Source organism: Balaenoptera borealis (assembly GCF_965194805.1).
Source record: "Balaenoptera borealis genome assembly, chromosome: 1".
Taxonomy (NCBI): Eukaryota; Metazoa; Chordata; class Mammalia; order Artiodactyla; family Balaenopteridae; genus Balaenoptera; species Balaenoptera borealis.
Window position 1 is genome coordinate 77,000,280 of NC_138860.1, and position 24,472 is coordinate 77,024,751.

A 24,472-nucleotide genomic window follows, 5' to 3' on the forward strand; every position below is an offset into this window, starting at 1 on the left:
GCAGGCGGATTCTTAACCACTGTGCCACCAGGGAAGTCCTACCTCATATCTTTCTGACCTGGCCTCTGTACTGGCCAACGGCATAGAAATGCAGTACCAGCAGGAGTCTGATCCTAATCCTGTGTGGAAGAGACAAAGAGGAGTTCCAGCCTTGGAGCTAGTTCCTGTTCTCTCTGCCTCCAAGCCCAGCTCCAGCTGGGCCACCCGTTAACTTTGCACATCCCTCCCACTTGGGGCCTGGAAAGAGGCCTTCCCCAGATCTCCTTCAGACAGGGTGCCTGGGCCACAGCCCACCAGCAGGACAGCAGGGTGGGGCAGACAGACCAGGAGAGTGGCAGAGACAGGGAATTCTTAGCTACAAAGAAAGAGGGGAAAGCCAGACTTCTAGCCTGCGAGTTGACCTAATGGGAACTGTACCAAAGGGCGAGGCCATATCCCTGGCTGTGGGAACTGACTGGGACCTGGGTGGGCTCGGCAGCCCTCACAGAGCCAGACAGAGGCTGTGCGTCCCTGCCCCCCTCATTCCCCACCGTCTCCCTGGGGCTTCTCTCCCGGTATAGCTGAAACACAGTGAATGTGGTGATAGTGAGGGAGGACGATGTGGGGACTGCATTTATTTGCCCTAATCCAGCCTAGGAGAAGTCAGGATAGACTCCGGGCTGCTTGGCCCTAGGGGCAACTTGAGCTGGAACTAGGGTGAGGGATCCTGGGGGGCTGCCTAGGACACGGCATCTTTTGTGCCTTTTCCCTGCTGCCAGCACTCCCCACACACACTGCTGCTGTTACTCTAAGGCCTTTTGTCTCTCACTGCTTACTCGCCCCCTTTGTCCTCATCTCAGATGCGGGTGAAAAGGGGCAGTAAGAGTCCTCTGGTGATAGCTCCTCTTGCCCCTGCCCCTTCTGGTCTCCCATCCTTTGTCTGACTCCTGCAGCACCAACCCCCTCCACTTAGGACCAGGGTCAGGGCATGTGGTGGGTCCTGCAGTCAGAAGGGGGTGGGTGATACAGGAAGTGATGGTCACCAGGGCAGGTATTAGCAACCTGAGCAGGAAGGGAGTGGAAAAGGAAGTATTTTGGCGGATGGGATGTGGAGAACAGGAGGTGACTAGGCAGAGAGTGAATAGAGGAATGGGGGCAGGGGCAGGTGGTCTGCCTCTGGGAAAGGAAAGTGCTGACTGTACTCTCCTTCCTGGGGATATCCTGGGGAAAGGAGTGGCCATAGCATGGGGTGAGCAGAAATTGCCCCTACTTCTGAACCCTTTCCTTCCTTGTCTTGAGAATCCACCCCCAAGACTTCTTTGCTGAGTTCTCTCCAGTCCCAAACCAAGGGAATCATTTTGCTTCCTTTCCCTAACATTACCTCTTCCTCCCCAAGCACTCTCTCCATCCCAGGCACTGGGTTCCTGTTTCTCTCAGTTCCCTAATTTTCCTGTACACACAATGCTGCAACCACCCTCTCCCTGTCCCATGGGGAATGAGAAATAAAAGATTACTAGATATTCCAGGAACCACTGGGTTCTTAGGACAAGGTGGGGCCGAAAAGGGGAACCAGGTGGGGATTCCCTCTGATGGATTGGCATAGGGTACTTCTGGGTTCCTGAGAAAGCATGTCTTTCCTGTGCTGGGGGCTGGCTGACTTGAGGCTGGGGGAGGGTTTAGGGCAGTTGGGAGTGGGTAGGAGCAGGGCCAAGAGCCTGGGGGAAGCTACTGGGAGCCGGGCCAGGGAAATGGGGAGTCAGGAAGTGGGGAGGGGAGCTCTGGGGGGAATGGAGGCTGGAGGCAGAATGGCTGTCTGGGCTTCTGAGGGGGCGGGGAATGGTAATTCAGGAAAGGGGATCCTGAGGGAGAGAAGAGACGTTAGGGAAGAGGAGGTGCCACCCTAGATCTTCCTTCTATAAAAGAAAGAGTCGTTAACCCCTCCTGCCTTGTCCTCTGCCGGCTCCATGTGCCCATTCTAAGCAGACTCATATCCTACCTTTGGACAGTACACTGCCTGATCACCGTCTCCTTGCCTGCCCCTTCTCCCTGCCTCCTGTACTCTCTCCAGCTGCTTGGTCCCATCCTGAGCAGTGTCAAGCCACCTCCTTTCTTTGTTCTGCCCTCTTGATGCTTCCTTACCTGTTCCCCACCCTCTTTCCCTGGCAGCTCACTCAGTTCCCTCGGCCCTGGAAACCAGCCTCTAGGGGCATCATGAGGGATCCCTGAGAAAAGGGAGGATGTGCCAGGTTAGACAGTGGGAGCTAGAATTCTCCTGGGACCATGGTCCTTTCTTCGCGTGTTTTCCAGGGCCTTTCTCTGACTTCCTACCCCTCCTGGGGCTCTGTCCCACCAAAAAGGGAAAGAGACAGCTGAGAGCCGACTGTGGGGTTTGGGAAAAGGCTATGTCATCAGCTGGCCCAGTGCCTATGATCCATCCGGCTGCTAGAGATTCCCCTCCCCTGGGCAAGTCCCATTTTTTTTTAAAGGAAAACAAAAACTAGATTTTTGGGAAGCAATGAAACACCCATCTGAGTCCTACCACCAGAGCTCCTGGCTGAATGGCTTATAGCTCAGCCAATCGTAGTGACTCAGGATGCTTAAAAGAGCTGGCGCGGAGAAAGGCTGGGAAGAACTCACAGGGAGACCCACAGACACATAGACACGGGAGAGAGAGGAGGAGAAAGACAGAAACAAAGGCACGGCGGAAGGAGGCAGAGAGAGGACAGGCACAGAAGCGAAGCCAGACAGAGTCTGAGGGAGTGCAAAGGGAGAGGCCAGAGAAGCTGCAGAAGACACAGGCAGGGAGAAACAAAGATCCAGGAGAGGAGGGTGTGGGAGGAGAGTTTGGAGGAACCAGACCACTAGGCACCTCTCCTAAGCCTAAGGGCCAAGTTTTCTCCATCTCCTCTGAAGGTCCCCAGACCCTCTGAAAATTCTGCCTCTGACCCTGGCAGGGGTCCGAGCGCCCAGGCTGCAGAGAGGAGCTTTCCAAAGCCAGGGCGGGGAGGACTTGGTGCCCAGACGGCCTCAGTCCCTCCCAGCTTCAGCACCAGTGCCATGTCCCGGACGGACTCGCATCCCGGGAGGGGCTTGGCGGAGTGCTGCCTGTGGGGAATCCAACCCCGCCTGCTGCTCCCCACCGTGCCCGTCTCCGGGCCGCTTCTGCTGCTGCTGGCCTCCCTTCTGCCCTCAGCCTGGCCGGCCAGCCCCCTGCCCCGGGAGGAGGAGATCGTGTTTCCAGAGAAGCTCAACGACAGCGTCCTGCCTGGTTTGGGCACCCCTGCCAGGCTGTTATACCGCTTGCCGGCCTTTGGGGAGATGCTGCTACTAGAGCTGGAGCAGGACCCCGGCGTGCGGGTGGAGGGGCTGACGGTGCAATACCTGGGCCGGGCGCCTGAGCTCCTGGGCGGGGCAGAGCCGGGCACCTACCTCACTGGCACCATCAATGGAGATCCGGAGTCGGTGGCATCTCTGCACTGGGATGGGGGAGCTCTGTTAGGGGTGCTGCAGTATCGAGGGACCGAACTCCACATCCAGCCCCTGGAAGGAGGCACCCCTAACTCTGCTGGTGGGCCTGGGGCTCACATCCTACGCCGGAAGAGTCCTGCCAGCGGCCAGGGCCCCATTTGCAACGTCCAGGCTCCTCCCGGGAACCCCAGTTCCAGCCCACGAAGAGCCAAGGTAGGCAGCCCTGGAGTCTGTGTCCTGCAGTGTCCTCCTGCCATGTCTGTCCTACTGACCCCTATTCACCTTCTCTCCACCCACTTCCACTTCTGGCCAGTCTGCTGCTTCCCTCCCTTCTGCCTGCCTTTTCTCTTTCCACTGGCCTCCTTTCCTGGGAAGGCTCTGGCTTTTCCCTGCCCCAACCCTTCTCCTAGCCAGACCGCTGATCCCAAGGGGATTCCCAGAGGTGGGTCAGAGACTCTATGCTGGGAATGACCGCTCTCCCTCCCCACCCTGACCCTGCCTGGCCATGGCATCCTACTGGCACCGTCCCCAACAATGAGGCCCTCCTGATAGCCCCTTGGCCTTGACTCTTTTCTGGGCCTCAAATTTGATTTTCACCACCAGCTAAAGGAGTGAGGTTTGAGGCCCAAGAGATTGGCCTCTGGCTTCTGATGCTGTCTTCAAAATTGTTCTGGCAAACTGCAAACTAGGGCAGGAGTGGACCGGGGAGGAAAGGCATCCTGAACCCCCTTCTGGTCTGTCCCCTTCCCACATTGTGGACTGACTGCAAGGCTGCCTGAGGCTCCGTCCTTTCCTCCCTCCCACTCCCAGTCTCCCCCCTTCTTCCCTTCCTTCCTCCCTCCCTCTCTAGCTTTAATCCAGACCAGACGCTCCCTCCACACCCGCCACGCTGAGATCTGGCCCTGGCCCTAGCTGCTGACTGAATTGTTCCTCCAACCACACAGGACAGACACGTTGCAGCCCAGCCCTCTAGCCTCAGTCCTGCAGCCCCAGACACACTCAGGCCTGGGGGACCCCAAAGTCCCTCCCAGAGGCAGTCCCAGCTGCTTTTCACCTCTTGGGCCCACATAGCCCTGGGACGTGGCATCCCCATCCCCTCCCCTTCTCAGAACCAGCAGATGATTTCTCAGCGTTACCACAAAAGCCCTGGGATTTGGAGTTGGGGGGGAGGCCCCACCAAGACCCATCAGGAATCCCGTGGGATGTATGTGGCCCAGCTGCCTCTGCTGAGTTCCAGACCCAGGAAGTAAGGGAGGGGAGAAGTGATCCATGGGTCTGGGAGGCTATTTCAGGATCCTCCTCCCCCTTTTTCCTCTCCAGCGCTTTGCTTCACTGAGTAGATTTGTGGAGACCCTGGTGGTGGCAGATGACAAGATGGCGGCATTTCACGGTGGTGGGCTAAAGCGCTACCTGCTGACGGTCATGGCAGCGGCGGCCAAGGCCTTCAAGCACCCAAGCATCCGCAACCCTGTCAGCTTGGTGGTGACTCGGCTAGTGATTCTGGGGCCAGGTGAGGAAGGGCCCCAAGTAGGGCCCAGTGCCGCCCAGACCCTGCGCAGCTTCTGTGCCTGGCAGCGAGGACTCAACACCCCCGAGGACTCGGACCCTGACCACTTTGACACAGCCATTCTGTTTACCCGTCAGGTGAGGCCCCAATCAGCACCTCAGGCCATGCACTGCACAACTCCAAGAAGCACCACTGCACAGACTGTGATGTAAATGGTGCCCCTGGAGTTGTTCCACCTGGTGCCTGGCCCCAGCCACACTGCCAGTGCTATCTGGGCCCTGACGGTGCTGGATACGCAGTGCCCAGTTCTCCACTAATCTGGATCTCAGCTCAATGGACGCTGGTGTCTTGGTTCCTCATGTGTTGTCTCTGATCTCCCTCTCCACAGGACCTGTGTGGGGTCTCTACTTGTGACACTCTAGGCATGGCTGATGTGGGCACTGTGTGTGACCCAGCTCGGAGCTGTGCTATCGTGGAGGATGATGGGCTCCAATCAGCCTTCACTGCTGCTCATGAACTGGGTAAGGTGGGGGTGGGGTCATGGGGCACCTGTGATGAGTGAGAGAGCTATCAGGGGTGAGGTGAGGGGACAGTGAGCTCACCGGGGTACAAATGCAGGTCACAAGGTGTTTCTTCCTTTTCCCCAGGGCTAGGTCCAGGGCCGTTACCCTTCTCTGCTCCGGATGTAGACAAACATTTAGATTTTTCTATTAAATGAGATAGTGTGTAGGAATCTACTGTGAACTGTGTGTGTGTGTTTGGAGGGGAGGTGGCACAGTACTGAGAGAGATTATTCACAAGAGTCAGTGATAGAGTGGATGGAATCAGGGTTGGGAATGTTGACTATAAGGAAAAGTGGGTAGGGAGGGGTCCTGAGTGTATCATGGGGAGAGGGGAGACAGAGCAAGGGGGGCTACATATTGAGAAGCCCTTGGAGCACCAGAAAGAGATTCGGGGGCAAGTTGGGATGGGGAATGGATCTGACCATCCGTAGCTGCACCCAGGCTTATGATGGGCCTGCAACCCCCTGAGGGCACAGGGATGAGACCCTTGGACCCTAACAGGGCCTCTGCTCCCACAGGCCATGTCTTCAACATGCTCCATGACAACTCAAAGCCATGTGTTGGTCTGAATGGGCCTGGGAGTACCTCCCGCCATGTCATGGCTCCTGTGATGGCTCACGTGGATCCCGAGGAGCCCTGGTCCCCCTGCAGTGCCCGCTTCATCACTGACTTCCTGGACAATGGCTATGGTAAGCAGATGGCACTCCCCTTTCCCTGTGCAGGACCCAGTTCCTGCCCCCCACTGTACTTTCTCTTCTGCTGCATTTCACATGGGCCAAATTGACTCCTTCCAATGTGCCTCCTCTGCAGTGTGGGATGGGGTGAGAAATGCTGCTGCCTTTGTGTGGCTCCCACTTCCTCTCAGAATAAATAGCACAGCTACAAGAGGCAAGTTTTGGCTCAAAAGAATTAGAATTGACCTTCTAAGGGCCACAACTATCCAACACTGGAAGGGGCTAGTTGTGAAAGGAGGTGACTGCCTTGTCACTTGAGGTGTGCATGCCGAGCAGTATGACTATGATGGGCAGGGCTGTTGATGAGAAGCAGACTCAAGAATTCTGTAGCTGGTTAGGACAGGTAGGAAGATCTAGTGCTTTGAGTTCCTATCCTGATCCTGTTCTTTAGATGTGTGTAGATGTGTGACTGTAAGTTACCTCACTTCTGTGTAGCTGATCTGTAAAATATGCATAATAACGGTAACTACCTCATAGGCTTTGGCCATGATTAAACACGATACTGTTGGTCAAGCATTTAGCCAATGTTCATCACATAATAAGCATTGAATAAATTTAGCTGCTATTTAAAGCTTCTTCCAGTCCTAGAATTTGGATTTTAGGATCTATCAGGCCCTGGGGAGCCCAAGGCTGGCACCCCTTCAACCTACTGGTGACTTCATACCCCTGCCTCTTTTCCCAGGGCACTGTCTCTTAGACAAGCCAGAGGCTCCCCTGCATCTGCCTGTGACTTTCCCCGGCAAGGATTATGATGCTGACCGCCAGTGCCAGCTGACCTTTGGGCCTGACTCACGCCATTGTCCGCAGCTGCCGCCGCCCTGTGCTGCCCTCTGGTGCTCTGGCCATCTCAATGGCCACTCCATGTGCCAGACCAAGCATTCACCCTGGGCTGATGGTACCCCCTGTGGGCCTGCACAGGCCTGTATGGGTGGCCGCTGCCTCCACGTGGACCAGCTCCAGGACTTCAATGTGAGATCCCAAGGGCAGGGGAGGGGCAGAGGGCCTGGGGGAGTAGGGGGTAGCCCTGAGCCCAAGAGAGTGTATTTATCCCACTCTTCCGTTCTCTCCTTCTGCAGATCCCACAGGCTGGTGGCTGGGGCCCCTGGGGATCATGGGGTGACTGCTCTCGGAGCTGTGGAGGTGGTGTCCAGTTCTCTTCCCGGGACTGCACACGGCCCATCCCCCGGAATGGTGGCAAGTACTGCGAGGGCCGCCATACCCGCTTTCGTTCCTGCAATACCCAGGACTGCCCAACTGGCTCAGGTAAGGAGTGGGAGGGATGGGAGCCTTGGGAGGGATTGGTAGGACAGAAAGGGCTGTCCCTTGAGTTCAGGGACCAAGGAGGTGTTGACTGTCCCTGCTGTTGAGGGGGGTGACTTTACCCTTCAGGAAAGTGACAGGTAGTCTGTGGGGGAGAGAGCTGCCATGCTGTCTGGAGGTCTGAGAGGCTAGGTGGAGGGGCTGGTGGGGCGGCGTGAGGAGAGAGGGGCTCTGACTGTCCATTTTAACCCTACAGCACTGACCTTCCGTGAAGAGCAGTGTGCTGCCTACAACCACCGCACTGACCTCTTCAAGAACTTCCCAGGGCCCATGGACTGGGTTCCTCGCTACACAGGTGTGGCGCCCCGGGACCAGTGCAAACTCACCTGCCAGGCCCGGGCACTGGGCTACTACTATGTGCTGGAGCCACGGGTGAGGACCAGGATGCCCCAGGGCCCTGTCTAAGCTCACACACTCCCCAAGCCGCCCTCTACTGTCTGATGGCAGAGATCCCAAACAGCACTATTGCTGGCGTTCCCACAGCCATGCCCAGCCAGCCCAGGGGTCCACTCAGACTTCTCTGTCCGTGGGTATTTAGAAAACTAGCCCTGGACTCTGGATAAGTTGCCAATCAGGCAGCTCTAGCCTATCCCATTTCCCTTGGTTTCTTTCCCTCTCTCTCTCCCATCTTCCAGTGCTCCATTTTGTGAGAATGGAAGTGTGTGGACTTTTGGACACTTCTCTGCCCCCTTCCCATGGGCTCCTCTGGCAAATTACAGTGGTGGCCTCATTGAGCTCATGGATGGCCAGTCCCTCACTGGATAGGCCTCCTGGAGACAGCGATGTCCCTGCACCCCCTCTCTGTGATAGGACCCTGGGTTGAGGCTGAAGAAGGAAGAACAAGCCTAGCAGTTTTGCATCCTTCACCTCTGTTCTGGGGAGAATGCCTGCAGGTTGACTGCCCTCTAGTGCCCAGCTGGGACGGTACCACCAAGATTTAGGGCTTGGTGTTGCGACTCGGACCAGCAATTCCCCTGTTGGCTTCTCTGCTTGCCAGCTGTGTAACCTTAGGGCAAGCTCCTAATCTTTCTAAACCTCAGTGTTCCATCTCTACAAACCTCAAATAGTGGTTGTGAGATTTATATAGCACTTAGCACAGTGCCTAATTCACAGTGAGTGCTCTGAAAATGGTGGCTTTTATGATTATCATCCCTTACAGTGGCTGGGGTTCCCTCCACACTCCATCCACATTCTCTCCCTCACGCAACTTTTCTGGCATCCCCTCCCTGATGGGATATGGGTCTTGTTCGATTTACCAGCCCGTTTTGACTAAGGAAGACCCTTTCATCACTCCCTCTCTTCTCCTCAGGTGGTAGATGGGACGCCCTGTTCCCCAGACAGCTCCTCAGTCTGTGTCCAGGGCCGCTGCATCCATGCCGGCTGTGACCGCGTCATTGGCTCCAAAAAGAAATTTGACAAGTGCATGGTGTGCGGTGGGGATGGTTCTAGCTGCAGCAAGCAGTCTGGCTCCTTCAGAAAATTCAGGTTCATTCACTATTTATTTCCTCCTCCCACCTTCCGGGATGCTGTTCTGGGCCCTGGGGATACAGAGGTGAATTCAACACTGCTTCTCCTCTCAAAGAGCTGACGTACAGTCTAGTAGGGGAGACAGACGAGTACGCAGTTACAGCGCAGTGTCCCACCTGCTCAAAGGTGCCAGCCTGGGCTGCTGTGAGGGCACTTGTGGGCATCAGGGAAGGCTTCCCAGGAGGTGACCTCCCTTCTGGAGAAAGAATAGGAATTGGACAGGCACCAAGGAGGCGGGGCTTAGATGGGCACCTCAGTAAGGGGGCAGCAGGTGTAAAGGCCCGGAGAGAAGAGGAAGGAGGGCACATTTGCATGTAGCTCAGATCTAGTCTGGACAGCTCACGTAGGTCTGGGGAGACAACCTTCTACACACATACAGTCATACAAACACAGCTCAGAAAGGCTGAGAGGATTCAGGAAGATGCTGAGTTCTCCTCTACTCCTTGCACACAGGTACGGATACAACAATGTGGTCACCATCCCTGCAGGGGCCACCCACATCCTGGTCCGGCAGCAGGGTACCCCTGGTGTCCGGAGCCTCTACCTGGCCCTGAAGCTCCCCGATGGCTCCTATGCCCTCAATGGTGAATACACGCTGATACCCTCCCCCACAGACGTGGTCCTGCCCGGGGCAGTCAGCTTGCGCTACAGCGGGGCCACTGCAGCCTCGGAGACACTGTCCGGCCACGGGCCCCTGGCTCAGCCCTTAACGCTGCAGGTCCTGGTGGCTGGCAACCCCGAGAATGTACGCCTCCGCTACAGCTTCTTCGTGCCCTGGCCAGCCCCTTCAACGCCACGCCCCCCTCCCCAGGACTGGCTGCACCGCAAGGCCCAGATTCTGGAGATCCTCCGGCGGCGCTCCTGGGCGGGCAGGAAATAACCTCACCGTCCCGGCTGCCCTTTCTGGGCACCGGGGCCTCGGACTTGGCTGGGAGAATGAGGGGGCTCGGCAGCTGTCTCGCAACGAGACACAGTGGGGGAGGGGCTGTGATGTGAGCCCGCCCCTCCTCTCTGCCCTACCGAGCAGGCTGGCCCTGCCCGGGTTTCCTGCCCTGGATGGCTGGTGGATGGAAGGGGCTGGGAGATAGTCCCCTATCTAAACTGCCCCCTCTGCCCTGCTGGTCACAGGAGGGAGGGGGAAGGCAGGGTAGACCCCGGTTGTATTTATTTAGTATTTATTCACTTTTATTTAGCACCAGGGAAGGGGATGAGGGCCAGGGTCCTGGGGAAACTGACGCCCTGCCCTCATAGCCCTCACCCTGTCTAGGAAATCCAGGGTGGTGGTGATAGGCGTAAGTGATCTGTGTGTGTGTGAGAGAGAAGATGTGTGTGTGTGTGTGCGTGTGTGTATGAGGTTCCTCCTGCCCAGCTTTCCTCTCCCTGAATTTTATTTTCTGGGAAAGGAAGAGTCAAGGGTAGGATAGGCCTTCAGGGAGTAAGGGATTATCATATTTTTAAATATAAATTGAATTCTGCTATTTATGTGCTCCTTTTGGAGTCAGACAGATGTGGGTTGCACCCTGGCTCCACATCTCTGAACACTAGTTTCCTCATTTGACAATAATAATACCTCCCTTGGAAATTTGTTATAAGGATTAATGTAAATAAAGAACTAGCATAATGCCTAGCACTTGGTAAGTGCTCAACAAATGTCAGCTGCTGTCAGTTATTATTATCACCACCTTACCGTCCTGGGCTCCACTGTCCATGGAGTCTGCAGTGCATTTGAAGGTGGCAAAGATCTGCATCAGTGGTGCCTGCCCTTGTCCCCAGGCCCAATTCCTTTGGTTGGCAGAGCCCTAGCCTGGATTCTGAAGGACTGTCAGAGAAAGGACAGTTCTGTCCCTGATCTCTGGAGGATCCCAACCACATGGAGGCGTAATAAACACTTGGCTACAAGCACAATTGACAAGAACACGAATGTGAAAGATAACTACAACATCTACCGTCAAAACAAACAAGCGCTTAGTAATGAGAGTGCTAGTTGAGGGGGTTGTGGGGAGCTGTTATAGAAAGACCACTGGAGCCGGGAGCCCATGGGTCTGAATCTAAGTTGGGGTTCAGCGTCTTCCTAGCTGGTAGTGGTGGGTAAGTCACGGATGTTGAGCCTTAGGTTGCTCATGTGTGTAATGGGGCTAAAATATACCTGTTCCCACAGGGTTGTTCTGAACAAATGTTACCATATTTTCAAAATAGTGAAGGCTGTACCCATGTGAGAAAATAGTGAAGGCTGCACCCATGTGAGAGGTTATCCTTACGACTACTGAGTGACTGGGACAGGGTCCCCAGAATCAACCAGTGTAAACCCAGCAGACTTCTTTGAAGATGTGATGTTAGAATGGAATTTAATAAGAGGAGTAGGGGATAGTCAGGAGGGCAAAAAAAAAAGGCATGGAGAGGGAGCTGAGGTGAGGGGGAGCCAGGTGTTCAGTGGTGGCGGAAATCAGTTCTACTTTTCCTTCGGAGCAGGTGACTTTGCTTAAGGGAACAGGGTTGGGAAAGGGTGGCAGGTGGACCCTGCAAGAATGTAGAGTCTTGCCTGGTAGTAGCAGGACTGCTAGGGATCGGAGAAGGGCTGAATGTGGAGGTGAGGGAGGAACTATAGGTAAAGAAGACCCTGAGGAGGGAGTGGAAGCGGGGGAAACGGGGGAACTAGGGGTGCTTCACTCTGCCATAGTAGCTCTTAGCTGGGCTGCCCAATACTGCTTGGGATATAGTGCTGGGACTAGGGGATTAAGGCAAGCCATGGAGAGTGTAGCAGTTGTGTGCATCTGCTCACTGGGGCTGGGCTTCGCTGCTCAAGTTCTGTACCAGGTAGGTAGCGCCTTACACAGTGCCCTGGACTTTGTGCCACCGAGCATGGCACTTACTCCCTTGGCAGCACTGGGAACAGGGCAGCCCCCTACTCTGCTCAGCTTCTTTTATTCCGTATGCATGGCCCCCACCGCTGTGCTTGGGCCCAGGCCCTTCCTCCTGTCCTCCTACCAACCAGGCTAGAGGAGGGAGAAACAGGAGAGTGGGACAAGGCCAGAGCGATCTTCAACTATTTCATCTGATTAGCAAAATTGGACCACCAATAACATGTTTATAGACAGACCTTAATACTATGAGCTGATGGTACAATAAGCAGAGTTCTGTGCTAAGTAGATGTAAAGTACAAACGCAAACAATACACAAATAAAGATTCTCACTGCCGTCTGGGGGAAGGTTCTGTACTATACCTCCACAAAGAGAAACATTGGATGGTACAAAGAACTGTACGATAAGGGCAAATTGACCTGTACAGAGATTGATGCCTGGGCTTAATGGGCTATGAGGGTTAAGGAGGGTGAGTCTTGGGCTGGACCTTGAGGAACAGGTAATCATGATAGCCCTTCTTACGTTTCTTTAGTGCCGACAGTAATAAATCACTTCTATCCATTATTTTAAGAGAAAGCCCTTTACTCACTGAGTAGGCTTCTGACTGCCATGAAGCAGTTTTTCCTGGAAAGTTACTGAGTTTAGAGGCTACCTGTGTGATTGGGTGTTGGGGTGGGGGGCGGGGAGGCATACAGTGAAAGAGAAGAGAAGAGAGAGCTGCTCCTCAAAGAGAATTGATGGGTATCCTGGCCCTAAATCCCTAGCAAGGCCTCACCCCTTCCTGGAATGTTCTCGCCCATACCACCCTTCCCAGACCCAGGCTGTAGACTGCCTAATATCCTGATGTCAGGAGTGAACAAGTTCTTGCTATGGATGTGGGGAGGGCATACCTCCCTCAAAGAGCCAAGATGAGCTCTGACTCCTCAGTCGGCCCACTTATTGCCTTCATGGGCCTGAGCTGGGGTGTGGGTGTACAAGCAGGAGGAGAAACAGGAATAACAGGAAGGAAGAAGGCATGGAGACAGTTCAAGTATCTGGTCCTTAAGGGAAAAAGAATGGTGATGAGCTGGAGGAAGAAGACTAGGTGACTGCTGAGAGAGCCCCGTCCCTGCAGAAGTTCAAGGAGAGATGGACAACTATTTTATGGGATGGCAAGTGTGCCTGTGTGTTCAAGGTGGGGGAAGAGGTCGAAGCAATAACTGTGAGTTGGGCCAGTTTCTTTAAGTTCTTTCTGTCCCTGAGATTCTCGACTTCAGTGATTAGAGCGGAGGAAATCTGGGCATTTGTCCAACCCCTGTTTGTGTGGTGGGGGTGGGAGAGCCAGCATTCCTGAGGGGTGCCGTGGGAGCAACTACTCGGTTACATTTCTACTCCATCTCTGGCTCCACTTCTTTATAATCTCCATACGGTATTACAGTGTTTTGTTTTCTAAAATACCAGATTGATAGTAATTGACAAAACCAGCATCCCATTGGTCAGACTTGTGGAGGAGGAAGGGGGAAGAAAGTAGAACTTAATGTGGTAACATTTTATTGGCTCAGAGGATGCTTCTGAACCAGTTGAACACCTTCCCTATTGACTGTCGCTGGGGGCAAGCTAAAATCATTGGCAGCAAGAGTAACCAGCTGACAGCTGTGGGAAACCACCAGTTCTAAAAATGCTCAGAAAGAGGCAGATGAGGGGAGGGGGGGAACAACAATACCGAACAACTTCCTCAGATAGGACCTTATATGGGGACAGGCCCAGAGAACTTAAGTAGCTTTAGGAAGGAAAGGGAGGGGAGGAAGTATAGATTGAAGGCATCCCTCACAATCTTTGGGCAACCAATAACAGGCCCTACAAACCCAGTAATAAACAAATACACAAACAGTGACACACATTGACATACACATGTCCAACTCCATAGAGATACATTAGCACATTCTCTTGATAATGTAGATGCAAATAAGCATTGAGAAGCTGAAAATGTGAGAACTGGGGCCTGAAAATGGGTCAGAGAAAATATATTAATTGACCTAATTCCCCAGTGAGAATGAATTGTTCACCCCACTTATTTGTTCAATAAATAAGCCATTATGTTATAAACTAGAATCAAATCATTCTCTCACAGTGTCTGGAAAGGGCACAGATTTTTGGAGTCAGACTGAATCTAAGCTTTGCAAGAGCCAAGATGTAATGGCATGATCTTAAATTACTTGATCTCTGTGAGCCTCAGTTTCTTTATCTGTAAAATGGGTATATTACCACCTGCGTTATGGAGAGGTTGTCAGAACTTAAGAATATAATGATGTAAATGCTTGACCCTGTGTGTGGCTTCTAGTAAGTGTCAATACATGCTGATTCTCTTCCCCTCAAATCTCTTCCGTTCCCTGTTCCCTTCCCACTCCTGCATTAGCATGAGAAAATAAGTATACCAAGGAACTTTCTAGGTCAGATCTAAAATAGGCTATTTTGTAGAATTTGTGCCAAAAGTTCTAGGTTACTTTCAGGGGATAATAAAAAGGAAGACATGGTCTCTGTCCTCAGAGAGTTCATAGTCTGGTGGCTAAGACAGTCAGGTAAGACAAAGATTCCAGACCTGTGTGATAGGTGCCATGATAGAAGAGGGGCATAGAATATGGGGTCAAGGAAGTGTTCCTGGAGGAGGTGCCTGCCTCCCCTTCTAGAAGTAAGCTATAAGGGCTTTTGGAGAGTAGGGTAGTGGTGGAAGAAAAAAGAACTTCTGCTTGCTAGGTCAGCTCCCAGGCTCTGCTCTGTTATGCAAAATCAAAGTAAAGTGAACAGACTTGAAGCTGGTGGATAATTCTGTAAGCAACTGAGTCGAGTTGGAAGGCGTAGTTTTGGGGAGAAGCTACCATCTCGGCAGAAAATGTTAAGTGGGGGAGAGAGGATTTTAAAGACATTGAGCTGTGTATTAAAATGTGCTCCTGCTTCACTCTCCCCTCCCCCGTGCCTCTGATGTTTCCTTGAGAAACTAAGTAGAGATTTAAATTATGTTAAATTAGTTTTTTTATTACTAGACTGGGTTTCTTCTGTTATGTTGTGTGTCATGACCGGGCCTCTAGGGGCCCCAGGATTTATTCAGAATACAGAAAGATAGGATGTTGTGGTGGAAACCAGCATATAAGAATTTAAGGTTTCAGAAACTAGCAATTCTAGGGGATGACTAAGCCCAGGATGTGGCCAGGGTGAAAAGGAGTAGAGATGAAGGTTCTTGAAAACAGGGAGCTTGCAAATGAATGTAGAGGAGTTATTAGAAGATGGTAGATAGGAGGGATAAGAAGGTGAAGGTCAGTTTTATAAGAGTAGGACACCGTGGACGAGCAGAGGCTGAGGAAGTGCCCTCTAGAAGAACTACATTTCAATTTTCTGTATGTGTGTCTTTTCCACTACACAGTGAGATCTTTTAAAAAAAAATGAGGGCTTTTACTTGGCTCTTACTTGGTGCTCAAAATCAGATGTATTGAATATCTGCTGTCTGCTGGCCCTTTTCCATAATTCTCACTAATTATCACAAAACCACTTAAGATGGGTTCACTGTGTGGATGAAACCCAGAGAGTGTATTGCTGAACATTACACAGCCAGTGGGTTTCAAAGCTGCCGTTGTATTCAAATCCAGTATTATCTAATTCTGAGCCTCCATAGGCACCTCAAACTCATGAGTTCCAAAGTTTAACTTGTCATCTCCACTGTTTCTCCCAAATGTGCCTCTTCTAAGTTTTGTTTCTCATTAAATGTCGCCATCATCCACCCAGTGGTCCACATTAGAAATCTGGGAGTCGAGACCTCCCTGGTGGTCCAATGGTTAAGACTCTGCGGTCGCAATGCAGGGGGCCCAGGTTCTATCCCTGGTCAGGGAACTAGATCCCACATGCCACAACTAAGACCAGGCACAGCCAAATTAATCAATCAATCAATCAATTAATTAATTAATTTTTAAAAAGATATCCGGGAGTCCTCTTGGAGTCTTCTAACTCCCTGACTTGATACATCCAGCCAATCACCAAGTCCTATTTGCCTCCTAAAAGTTCTCAAAGGTGTCCTCTTCCTTCCAGTCCCACTGATATTACCTCGTTTTGCATGAGTTTCATCTCACTCCTGGATTGCTGTGGTAACCTCCTTAATAGGTCCCTGCTTCCAGTCTTGACCACTCCAATAATGCTCCACATTTCCACCAGAGTAAAATTCCTAGTTCTGATCGTAGCATTCTCTGTTTAGAGCACTTTAAGGCTTTCTTCTTGCCCACAGGATAAAACTCAATCTCTTTTAATGTGGTTTATGGAGTCTTTCATTATCTGGCACCTATTTACCTCTTCAGTTTCCTCTTTCACCATTCCCCTGACTCTATCGTTTAGCCTATTGATCCATTTTTTTAATTTCCCCAACTCCCTAATTTCTTCCTCATTTCCAGACTTTCGCACTATGGTTTCCTGTGTCTAGAACACTATTCATCGGTTAAAAGATAATTTTCAGAAAAGGGTAAAATTATGACTCTCACACTGTTAAAGAAAAAATTATTCTGACACTTGTTAAAATGGTAAGAAAGACTTTATTCAGGACTACTGCAATAGGTGACAAGGCTATCCCAATCAGAGAGAGATTGGGTTCAACTCTGAATACAGTTAAGGACAGGTGGATAGTTATAGCCAATAAGCAGAATGAGTCAGTAGATGGAAAATTACATCAAGAGTAAGGAGACTCTTGCTCAACCAACTTAGAATTCTTGCTAAAGGCAGGCCAGGGTGATCAGAAATTAAGGGTGAGGGGATTCTTGCTAAACTGACTTAGCAGGATTCTTGCTAAAAACGGCTACAGGCCCAGGGATGAGGCCTATTAGAAAAGAGGGCTCAAGGGAGCCTGTCTAAAATTTGGTCAAGGAGAGAGTTTTTGTCAATACACGTATAAAAATGAACACCTGTTAAAGATTTATTTAACTCATAAGGAAACCAGATGTTATAACTAGTTAAAAAAAACAAAAAATCTAAGGAACAGACATTTACAGAACAGAAATACAGAAATATGAAAATGAGAGGCAAAATTGTTTTGTTTTGTTTTGTTTTTCCCACAATGCGGGGGGGAGGGGAGTCGGGGGTTAATTGAAACTCTCTCAGACAGGACAGAATTTGCATGTGGATCAGTTAACCTACACAGAATTGTAAAATAGCTCCATGGAGACGGAATCTTATGAAACAGAAGGACATGCTATAGAAAAGTCCTTCAGGCTTCCCATTAGCCATCACTTCTGCGAAACCTTTCCCAAACTTCAACTTGTGAATGAGGTGCAATTTTTAGGCTATCATATTTATCACACTATATTGTGTACAACTACCCTGCCCCCCTCCATCCCCACCCCGACCCCGCACAAAAGAAAATGAGCTTTTTGAGGCAGACACTGCGAGTTATTTAAGTTTCCTCAGTGTGATGATCTGCTTGTAAGGAGCACAGTATGCTAAGGGGGTAGTAGAAGCCACAAGATAAAACATATTGCATATTAATGAAGCGTCCATCTTACTCTTACATCTGGGGAAACACATTTTTCCATTAAAGCGGACGCTGCCCTTCCCTCCACACTCAACGTTTCCTTGTCTTATTAACCGTTTCTATTTCAAGGCCTGCGGGATACCTTGGGGATACAAAAATGTGCCAGAGCAGTCTGCAACGATGTACCCTGAGCAAGAAATAATTTTGATAATAAGTGGCACTAGGTTAAAGGGGGCGCCACTGACACACTCGGAAAGGGGCTCAGGTCAACTTGGGGCGAGAGTGAGGTCTTCCGACGCACCGGCCTCTCAGTACGTCTTGGCCCCGAGAAAGGTCCCGGTTTGACTTGCTGTTTTCACAAGTGTGAGGGGTCGGGGGTGGGGGGTGGAATCCCGCTGGAAGTCGGTCCGGTGGGGATGAGCCCCCGCGCCTTCTCCCGAGGGATCGAGCCCCTAGCAGCCTGCGCGGTAGCTTCACCCGTGCCCCACAGGCCGCGCGGTGCTCACACCCTGCGCTTCGCGGGGCCAGGGCGGCTCCACCCGAGGCCCCGCCCCGTGACGCGAGGCCCCGCCCCCGCAGCTCCCGCTTCCAAGATGGCGGCAGCGGTTCCTGTTCGGCTGTCTGGGTGATGGTGACGACTGGCTGCAGAAGGTCAGGTGTGTGGTCTGGGGCTGGTGGGGTGAGAGGCACGGGAGAAAGGTTCGGGAAATTGGGAAGGTGAGAAGTTTTGGGTAAAGGCTGGAGACAGCCTTGAGCAGGGAGGGGGACGTAAGTGCAAGTATGGACAGAGGCCGGTGGGCTCACATCGCAAGGTAGAGCAAACGGAGGAGGAGATTGGGGTGGGATGAGGGTGCTCCGAAAGAACTGGGCTGTAACCCCCTGCAGAGCGCTGACCACGCCCCTCTAGGTGAGCTAGCCCAGGTACCTCTGACAGGTTCTGCCCAGCCCTCCCTCTCCCTATCTCATTTCACCAATAACCCCTGATCCCCACCTCCGATAGGACCGGGGAAAGGTAGAAAAAGGTAGGGGATGCTACCCCCATCCTATTCCCCGCCGCGCTCCGAGGTTGTTTGCATGCAGCTCCCAGGTGGTCACGCTCCCTGCACCTGCGGAGCTAGCTCCCAGAAACGTGAAGAACGGAGAGGAGCCAGTTTCCTCCGCCTCCCTGGGTTCTCTTGAGGCCACTCCACAGTCCTGTTAAGACTGCCTTCCCCCCTGGCGAAAGTAAGATCTCCAATAGCTTCCCAGTCCCCACTCTCCAAACAGGTTGGTCCTGCTGGGGTGGAGGATGGTTAAGTACAGAGTAAATCTGACACACTAGAGGGTTATGGGGGAGAGGCCAGGGACCTAGCATCTGCTGCTCCACCCCTTTTCTCTCCAACCACTTTCCCTCCCTTCCCCAGCTGGGAAACCGGCTTCACCCTGATCCTCGTCTCTGCCCCTCTGCGGGTGGCTGGCTATCCTTGACCACTTCTGTTTCAGCCGGTCCTAAGATTGCTGTTGGAGTGCTGGATGGAGCCTTTCTCTGTCCTCTGTGACATTTCCAATTTTTTATAATGCCTCACATCTCTGCTCCCCCGGGACCCCGTGGAGTCCCCATGATCCTGAAGAAGACAGCTTGAACCTAGGTGAGTCTATCTCTACCCCCTCTAAAATTGGAAGGGAGGTTCTCCAGAGAATGCTCTGAAATGGCCTTGGGACATGAATGATGTAAGCATTCTTGGGGACTGATAGTAGGTGATAGGAGTGGTTTGAGGGAGGGGTGGAGGAGAGTGAAACTTGGGCTGGAAGTGACAGGTGGTAGGTCTGCTAGTGGTAGCATTCTTTTTTTTTTTTTTAAAGGTAACGTTTTCTTGTTTTGGGGGGTTTTTTTAAATTTTTATTTTATTTATTATTTATTTTTGGCTGCGTTGGGTCTTCGTTGCTGCATGCGGGCTTTCTCTAGTTGCGGCGAGCGGGGGCTACTCTTCGTTGCAGTGTGCGGGCTTCTCATTGCAGTGGCTTCGCTCATTGTGGAGCACGGGCTCTAGGCGCGTGGGCTTCAGTAGTTGCGGCACGCGGGCTCAGTAGTTGTGGCACACAGGCTTAGTTGCTCCGTGGCATGTGGGATCTTCCCGGACCAGGGATCGAACCCGTGTCCCCTGCATTGGCCGGTGGATTCTTAACCACTGCGCCAGTGGTAGCATTCTATTTCTTTCCATACATCTGTGTGCTCCCTTCTGTGACTTTGTTCTTTTCCTCTTTACCCCTGGCACCACCTTCATCCCTGCCCAATGATCTCTTTCTGCTGGCTTGCTCTCTTCCTGCCTGCCCCAGCACTCTCCTCTCTCCGTCTCCAGACTACACCCCAGGATGCTGCGGAGGCTGCTGGAGCGACCCTGCACTCTGGCCCTGCTTGTGGGCTCCCAGCTGGCTGTCATGATGTACCTGTCACTGGGGGGCTTCCGAAGCCTCAGCGCTCTATTTGGCCGAGAGCAGGAGCCGACATTTGACTACTCTCATCCTCATGATGTCTACAGTAACCTCAGTCACCTGCCTGGGGCCCCTGTTGCCCCAGGGGGCCCCCCAGCTCCTCAAGGTCTGCCCTACTGTCCAGAACGATCTCCTCTCTTAGGTGAGTGCAGAAGGAAGGCAGAAGTGAAGGCAAGGCCAAGGTGTGGGGACAGGGAGCCTTGGACAGGCATAGGATGGCAGGAGTGGGTCTTAGAACAGGAGGGTCACGTAACTGGAAGGGAGGCTGAGGTTGAGATAGAATGGACTCTAAATTTGGAGTTTCGACTGGGCTCTTGGGTTGAGCCACAACCCATTTATGGGCTCTTCTTGCCTCGGGCTAGGACGTGCTTCTTTTGTAGACCACTCCTAGTGTAGTGAGTTAGTTGGAAGTCCATCTGTTCTCTCCATCCCCTAACTGTAAGCTTCTAACCTTGTGAGGCAGGGGAGAGTTATGGAACCCTTAAATAAGAAGGTAGGCTAGATAAGGAGCCTTCACCTTCCAGACTTTGCAAAGCTGTCCCAGTGATGGGGAACTCAAGGTTTTGTGAGATTTCTGAGCAAGACCTTGGGGGAGCTGAGCCCCAGAATCAGACTGCCAGGGACAGTTCTTCTTGCCCTTCTAATCCCTGACCTTGCCATTCCCTCCCAACAGTGGGTCCCGTGTCCGTGTCCTTTAGCCCAGTGCCGTCACTGGCAGAGATTGTGGAGAGGAATCCCCGGGTGGAACCGGGGGGCCGGTACCGCCCTGCAGGGTGTGAGCCCCGGTCCCGAACAGCCATCATTGTGCCCCATCGCGCCCGGGAGCACCACCTGCGCCTGCTGCTCTACCACCTGCACCCGTTCCTGCAGCGCCAGCAGCTTGCTTATGGCATCTATGTCATCCATCAGGTACCCCCAATTCCCATACCCCTCTGATTTTCTTTCTTATAAGGAAGCCTCAAACAAATTCCACTCCACTCTCATATAATGGATCCCTGAAATAATTTTAAGAGGGTCAGACAAAAAAAAAAAAAAAAAAAGAGGGTCAGACTGTTGAATGTGAGAAAGCAGGGGGCTTCCCTGGTGGCGCAGTGGTTAAGAATCCGCCTGCCAGTGCAGGGGACACAGGTTCGAGCCCTGTCCGGGAAGATCCCACATGCCACAGAGCAGCTAAGCCCGTGTGCCACAACTACTGAGCCTGCACTCTAGAGCCCACGAGCCACAACTACTGAGCCTGCGCGCCTAGAGCCCGTGCTCCGCAACAAGAGAAGCCACCGCAACAAAGAGTAGCCCCCGCTCGTCGCAACTAGAGAAAGCCTGCATGCAGCAACAAAGACCTAATGCAGCCCCCCCCCAAAAAAAAAATATATATATATACACACACACACACACACACATATATATATATATAAAAAGAAAGCAGCAGCTGGCACTGCTCTGCCAACGTGTTAGTCCCATACTTCTCCTTAAGGATATTCCCACTGTCCTATAATCTTCCATGATTTTTCCGTTCTTGAATTTGGAAGTGGATAGATTTGGGCTAAAATTCTGGGTTCTGCCACTTGTTCCATATGTGACCTTGAGCAAGATACCCAACCTGCTAAAATGAGGCAAAGAGTGATAACTAATATACCACCTGTTCCACATGGTTTGTTTGTTGTCGGGATTAAATGCTAAATAGCAGCATGTAAGTGTCAGGCACATACTGATGCTCAAAAAATTTTTTGTTGAATGAAAAAACAAAGAAGTTGTCTTTCTCTTCATTTTCCTTGTCCCATATCCCACTTTGATTTCCCTCTTTTCACTTTTATGCTTCTTCTCCATGCTACCTATAGACCTAGTTTGGTCCTCCGCCATTATCTTCCAGGCTGGAAATGGAACATTTAACAGGGCAAAGCTGCTGAATGTTGGGGTGCGGGAGGCCCTGCGTGATGAAGAATGGGACTGCTTGTTCTTGCATGATGTGGACCTCTTGCCGGAGAATGACCACAATCTGTATGTGTGCGACCACCGAGGACCCCGGCATGTTGCTGTTGCCATGAACAAGTTTGGATACAGGTAGAGGGCATGAGAGGGTACTGGAAGCAGGAATTCCACCACCCGGTGGAAGAAGGAGGGATGGCCCCCCCAGAAGACTTGTGGAATCCAAGGATCTTTCTCTCCCCAGCCTCCCGTACCCCCAGTACTTTGGAGGGGTCTCGGCGCTCACTCCCGACCAGTATCTGAAGATGAATGGCTTCCCCAATGAATACTGGGGCTGGGGTGGTGAGGATGATGACATTGCTACCAGGTCAGACTTCCTGCCACCACCTCCCTCCCTGACCCCAGCCTGGATCACTGTCCTCTGAGACCACCCCTAGCCATAGCCCTTTACCACTAATTTTTAGCTCCCTGGTCCTGCACTGTGCCCATTCCTCTCCCTTAGTCTTTTCAGTCCGGTCTACCCAGGTCAGGCTTTGCATGCTGCTCCCCATTCTGTTATCCTTCAGTCTCTTAGATCTGGTTAGTACTGTTCCTGGGAGAGAAGATAAGATCAGTAGGCTATAGTATCACGGGATTCCAGAGCTGGAAAGGGGCCTAGAGACAGTTTAGTCCTGCCTCTGCTAGGGTTGCATCCAAACCACACTTCCTTTCAGGGCTGGGAGAGGAGAGGCTCAGCTCCACATAGCCCAGAACCACTTTTTTTTTTTTTTTAAAAAAGGCCTGTGCCATTGGCATGATGCCAACTTATTTTTAGCATGTGAAACATTTTGACCTTCAGCCTCAGCTGACCCAATTTCCTATCTGTCATTTGACTATTTGGGCTTGATATGCTGGACCCATTGCTTCTCCTCCCCCTTTGTCCTCTGGGATGACATCTCTATGAATTCTTGTCTTCTGTATGTTTGTAAAGCACCCAGCAATTTCTAAATGTATGTATTCTTTCAGTACCTTCCCAGGCTATCTTCACTTCTTGCTTCTGTGTGTCAGAGTGGGAGTTTGTTTCTTTCCAGGTCCTGATGACTTGGTTCCACTCTTTTCTTAATGTGGGTGGGGGGTAGGGGGTGTGGCAGAGCTGAGGCAGCTCAGCTACTCATCTAAATAAGAACTGCTGAGCTTGGGTCTGTGACTCCCAGTCTTGTCCTCCCTTTTTGAGAAAATGGCTCCTCTCCCGGTCCTTTCCAGACTGCAAGGGCAGCTCCTGGGAGCCTCCTTTCCAGACTGCAAGGGCAGCTCCTGGGAGCCGTTTAGGAAACAAAGGTGGGAGGTGCAAATCTACCTCTGCCAATTGTTTAAAGCCCCCAGGGTGCCTGGCAGTAGGCCCTGAGGATCTGGATACATCCAAGCTTTTACATTCTCTTCAGCCATTTCCTTCTTTCTGTTTGACTTTCTCTCCCCTTCCAGTACTTGGCACTTTTTTTGCCTAGTTAGTAATAGCTGTTCTTTGTGTAAAGAAACGTGCAATTCCGTCCTTGCTAGCCTTAGCTCTTCTTGCTCACCTGTCAGCAGCTTTCTTCCGCTCTGGACCCTCCACGTTGCCCTCACTTTTCCCATAGGGTACGCCTGGCTGGGATGAAGATCTCTCGGCCCCCCACATCTGTGGGACACTATAAGATGGTGAAGCACCGAGGAGATAAGGGCAATGAGGAAAATCCCCACAGGTAGGATGGGAGGGCCGCCTGGGGATTATTACTGGATCCTCAAGATTCTGCACCCTAGCCAGGCAGTTCCTGAAGCTTCCTAGATTCCTGGCTGTTCCTTTCCAGGTCTTAAGTCTCCAATCTCTAATCCTCAGATTTGACCTCCTGGTCCGAACCCGGAATTCCTGGACTCAAGATGGGATGAACTCACTGACATACCGATTGCTGGCTCGAGAGCTGGGCCCTCTCTATACCAACATCACAGCAGACATTGGAACTGACCCTCGGGGTCCTCAGACTCCCTCTGGTCCCCGTTACCCACCTGGTTCCTCCCAGGCCTTCCGTCAGGAGATGCTGCAGCGCCGGCCCCCAGCCGGGCCCGACCCTCTGCCTGCTGCCAACCACACAGCTCCCCATGGTTCACACTGACTCCTCCTTAATCATGAAACTGAATCCGAAGAGTTGTATTCTCCCCACCCTCAGCTCCTCACTGCTCTTAGAGGGGATGTGGGGGAAATGAACTCTACTGCCGTGCTGGGGGCAGGGGCCTCTCCTCACTGCTGGACTGGAGCTGGGCTCCTCTAGCCCTGGGGGGTCCCTCTTTCTAGGGTCACCAGCCAGGGCTTATGACTGTGAATCCTTGATGTCATGATTTTCTGTGATGACTCCTAGGTGGCCCCTGCCCACGGGGTAAGAGCAGGGCTGGACCCCAAATCCCTTCCTCTTCCATGGAGAGAAGAGTGATCTGACTTTTCCCGGGACCTCTGTGAATATTTATTCTATTTATGGTTCCCAGGAAGTGTGTTTGAAGGAAGCCCCTCCCAGGGTACTTTCTGCCAGTGTTGGAGTAGCTCCCTCTTCTGGACCTTGCTCAGGGGGCTGGGATTTTGATATATTTTCTAATAAAGGACTTTGTCTTGCCTCTGCTCCTGCTTTCTGTA

General features: G+C 52.2%; 2 protein-coding genes across 3 annotated transcripts; both read left to right on the top strand.

Moving 5' to 3' along the window:
* Positions 1-152: 152 nt before the first annotated feature.
* ADAMTS4 (ADAM metallopeptidase with thrombospondin type 1 motif 4) lies at positions 153-10,748 on the top strand. Its single transcript, XM_082405256.1, has 9 exons — positions 153-3,660; positions 4,768-5,091; positions 5,343-5,475; positions 6,036-6,206; positions 6,934-7,220; positions 7,328-7,514; positions 7,768-7,943; positions 8,881-9,056; positions 9,552-10,748. Exons 1-9 carry the CDS (start codon positions 3,037-3,039, stop codon positions 9,976-9,978), a joined length of 2,505 nt encoding a protein of 834 aa, XP_082261382.1. The 5' UTR covers positions 153-3,036; the 3' UTR covers positions 9,979-10,748.
* Positions 10,749-17,975: 7,227 nt separating this feature from the next.
* Positions 17,976-24,457, top strand: B4GALT3 (beta-1,4-galactosyltransferase 3). 2 transcript variants are annotated; one of them, XM_082406308.1, is made up of 8 exons: positions 17,976-18,095; positions 18,922-19,067; positions 19,779-20,053; positions 20,585-20,820; positions 21,779-21,969; positions 22,079-22,201; positions 23,448-23,552; positions 23,687-24,457. In XM_082406308.1, exons 3-8 carry the CDS (start codon positions 19,792-19,794, stop codon positions 23,958-23,960), a joined length of 1,191 nt encoding a protein of 396 aa, XP_082262434.1. In that variant the 5' UTR covers positions 17,976-18,095; positions 18,922-19,067; positions 19,779-19,791; the 3' UTR covers positions 23,961-24,457. The 2 variants fall into 2 exon arrangements, with proteins under 2 accessions (XP_082262434.1, XP_082262435.1); XM_082406309.1 differs by lacking the exons at positions 17,976-18,095; positions 18,922-19,067 and having other exon boundaries at positions 19,756-20,053.
* Positions 24,458-24,472: the final 15 nt, after the last annotated feature.

What these genes read in the sequence shown, in the direction of transcription:
- ADAMTS4 (XM_082405256.1), top strand. Translation starts at nt 3,037, where the DNA reads ATGTCCCGGACGGACTCGCATCCCGGGAGGGGCTTGGCGGAGTGCTGC. An exon ending in CACTGCTGCTCATGAACTGG is followed by an intron (nt 5,476 to 6,035) that starts GTAAGGTGGGGG and finishes CTGCTCCCACAG; the next exon opens with GCCATGTCTTCAACATGCTC. An exon ending in GGCTCCTTCAGAAAATTCAG is followed by an intron (nt 9,057 to 9,551) that starts GTTCATTCACTA and finishes CCTTGCACACAG; the next exon opens with GTACGGATACAACAATGTGG.
- B4GALT3 (XM_082406308.1), top strand. Translation starts at nt 19,792, where the DNA reads ATGCTGCGGAGGCTGCTGGAGCGACCCTGCACTCTGGCCCTGCTTGTG. An exon ending in AGAACGATCTCCTCTCTTAG is followed by an intron (nt 20,054 to 20,584) that starts GTGAGTGCAGAA and finishes CCCTCCCAACAG; the next exon opens with TGGGTCCCGTGTCCGTGTCC. An exon ending in ATGAACAAGTTTGGATACAG is followed by an intron (nt 21,970 to 22,078) that starts GTAGAGGGCATG and finishes TTCTCTCCCCAG; the next exon opens with CCTCCCGTACCCCCAGTACT.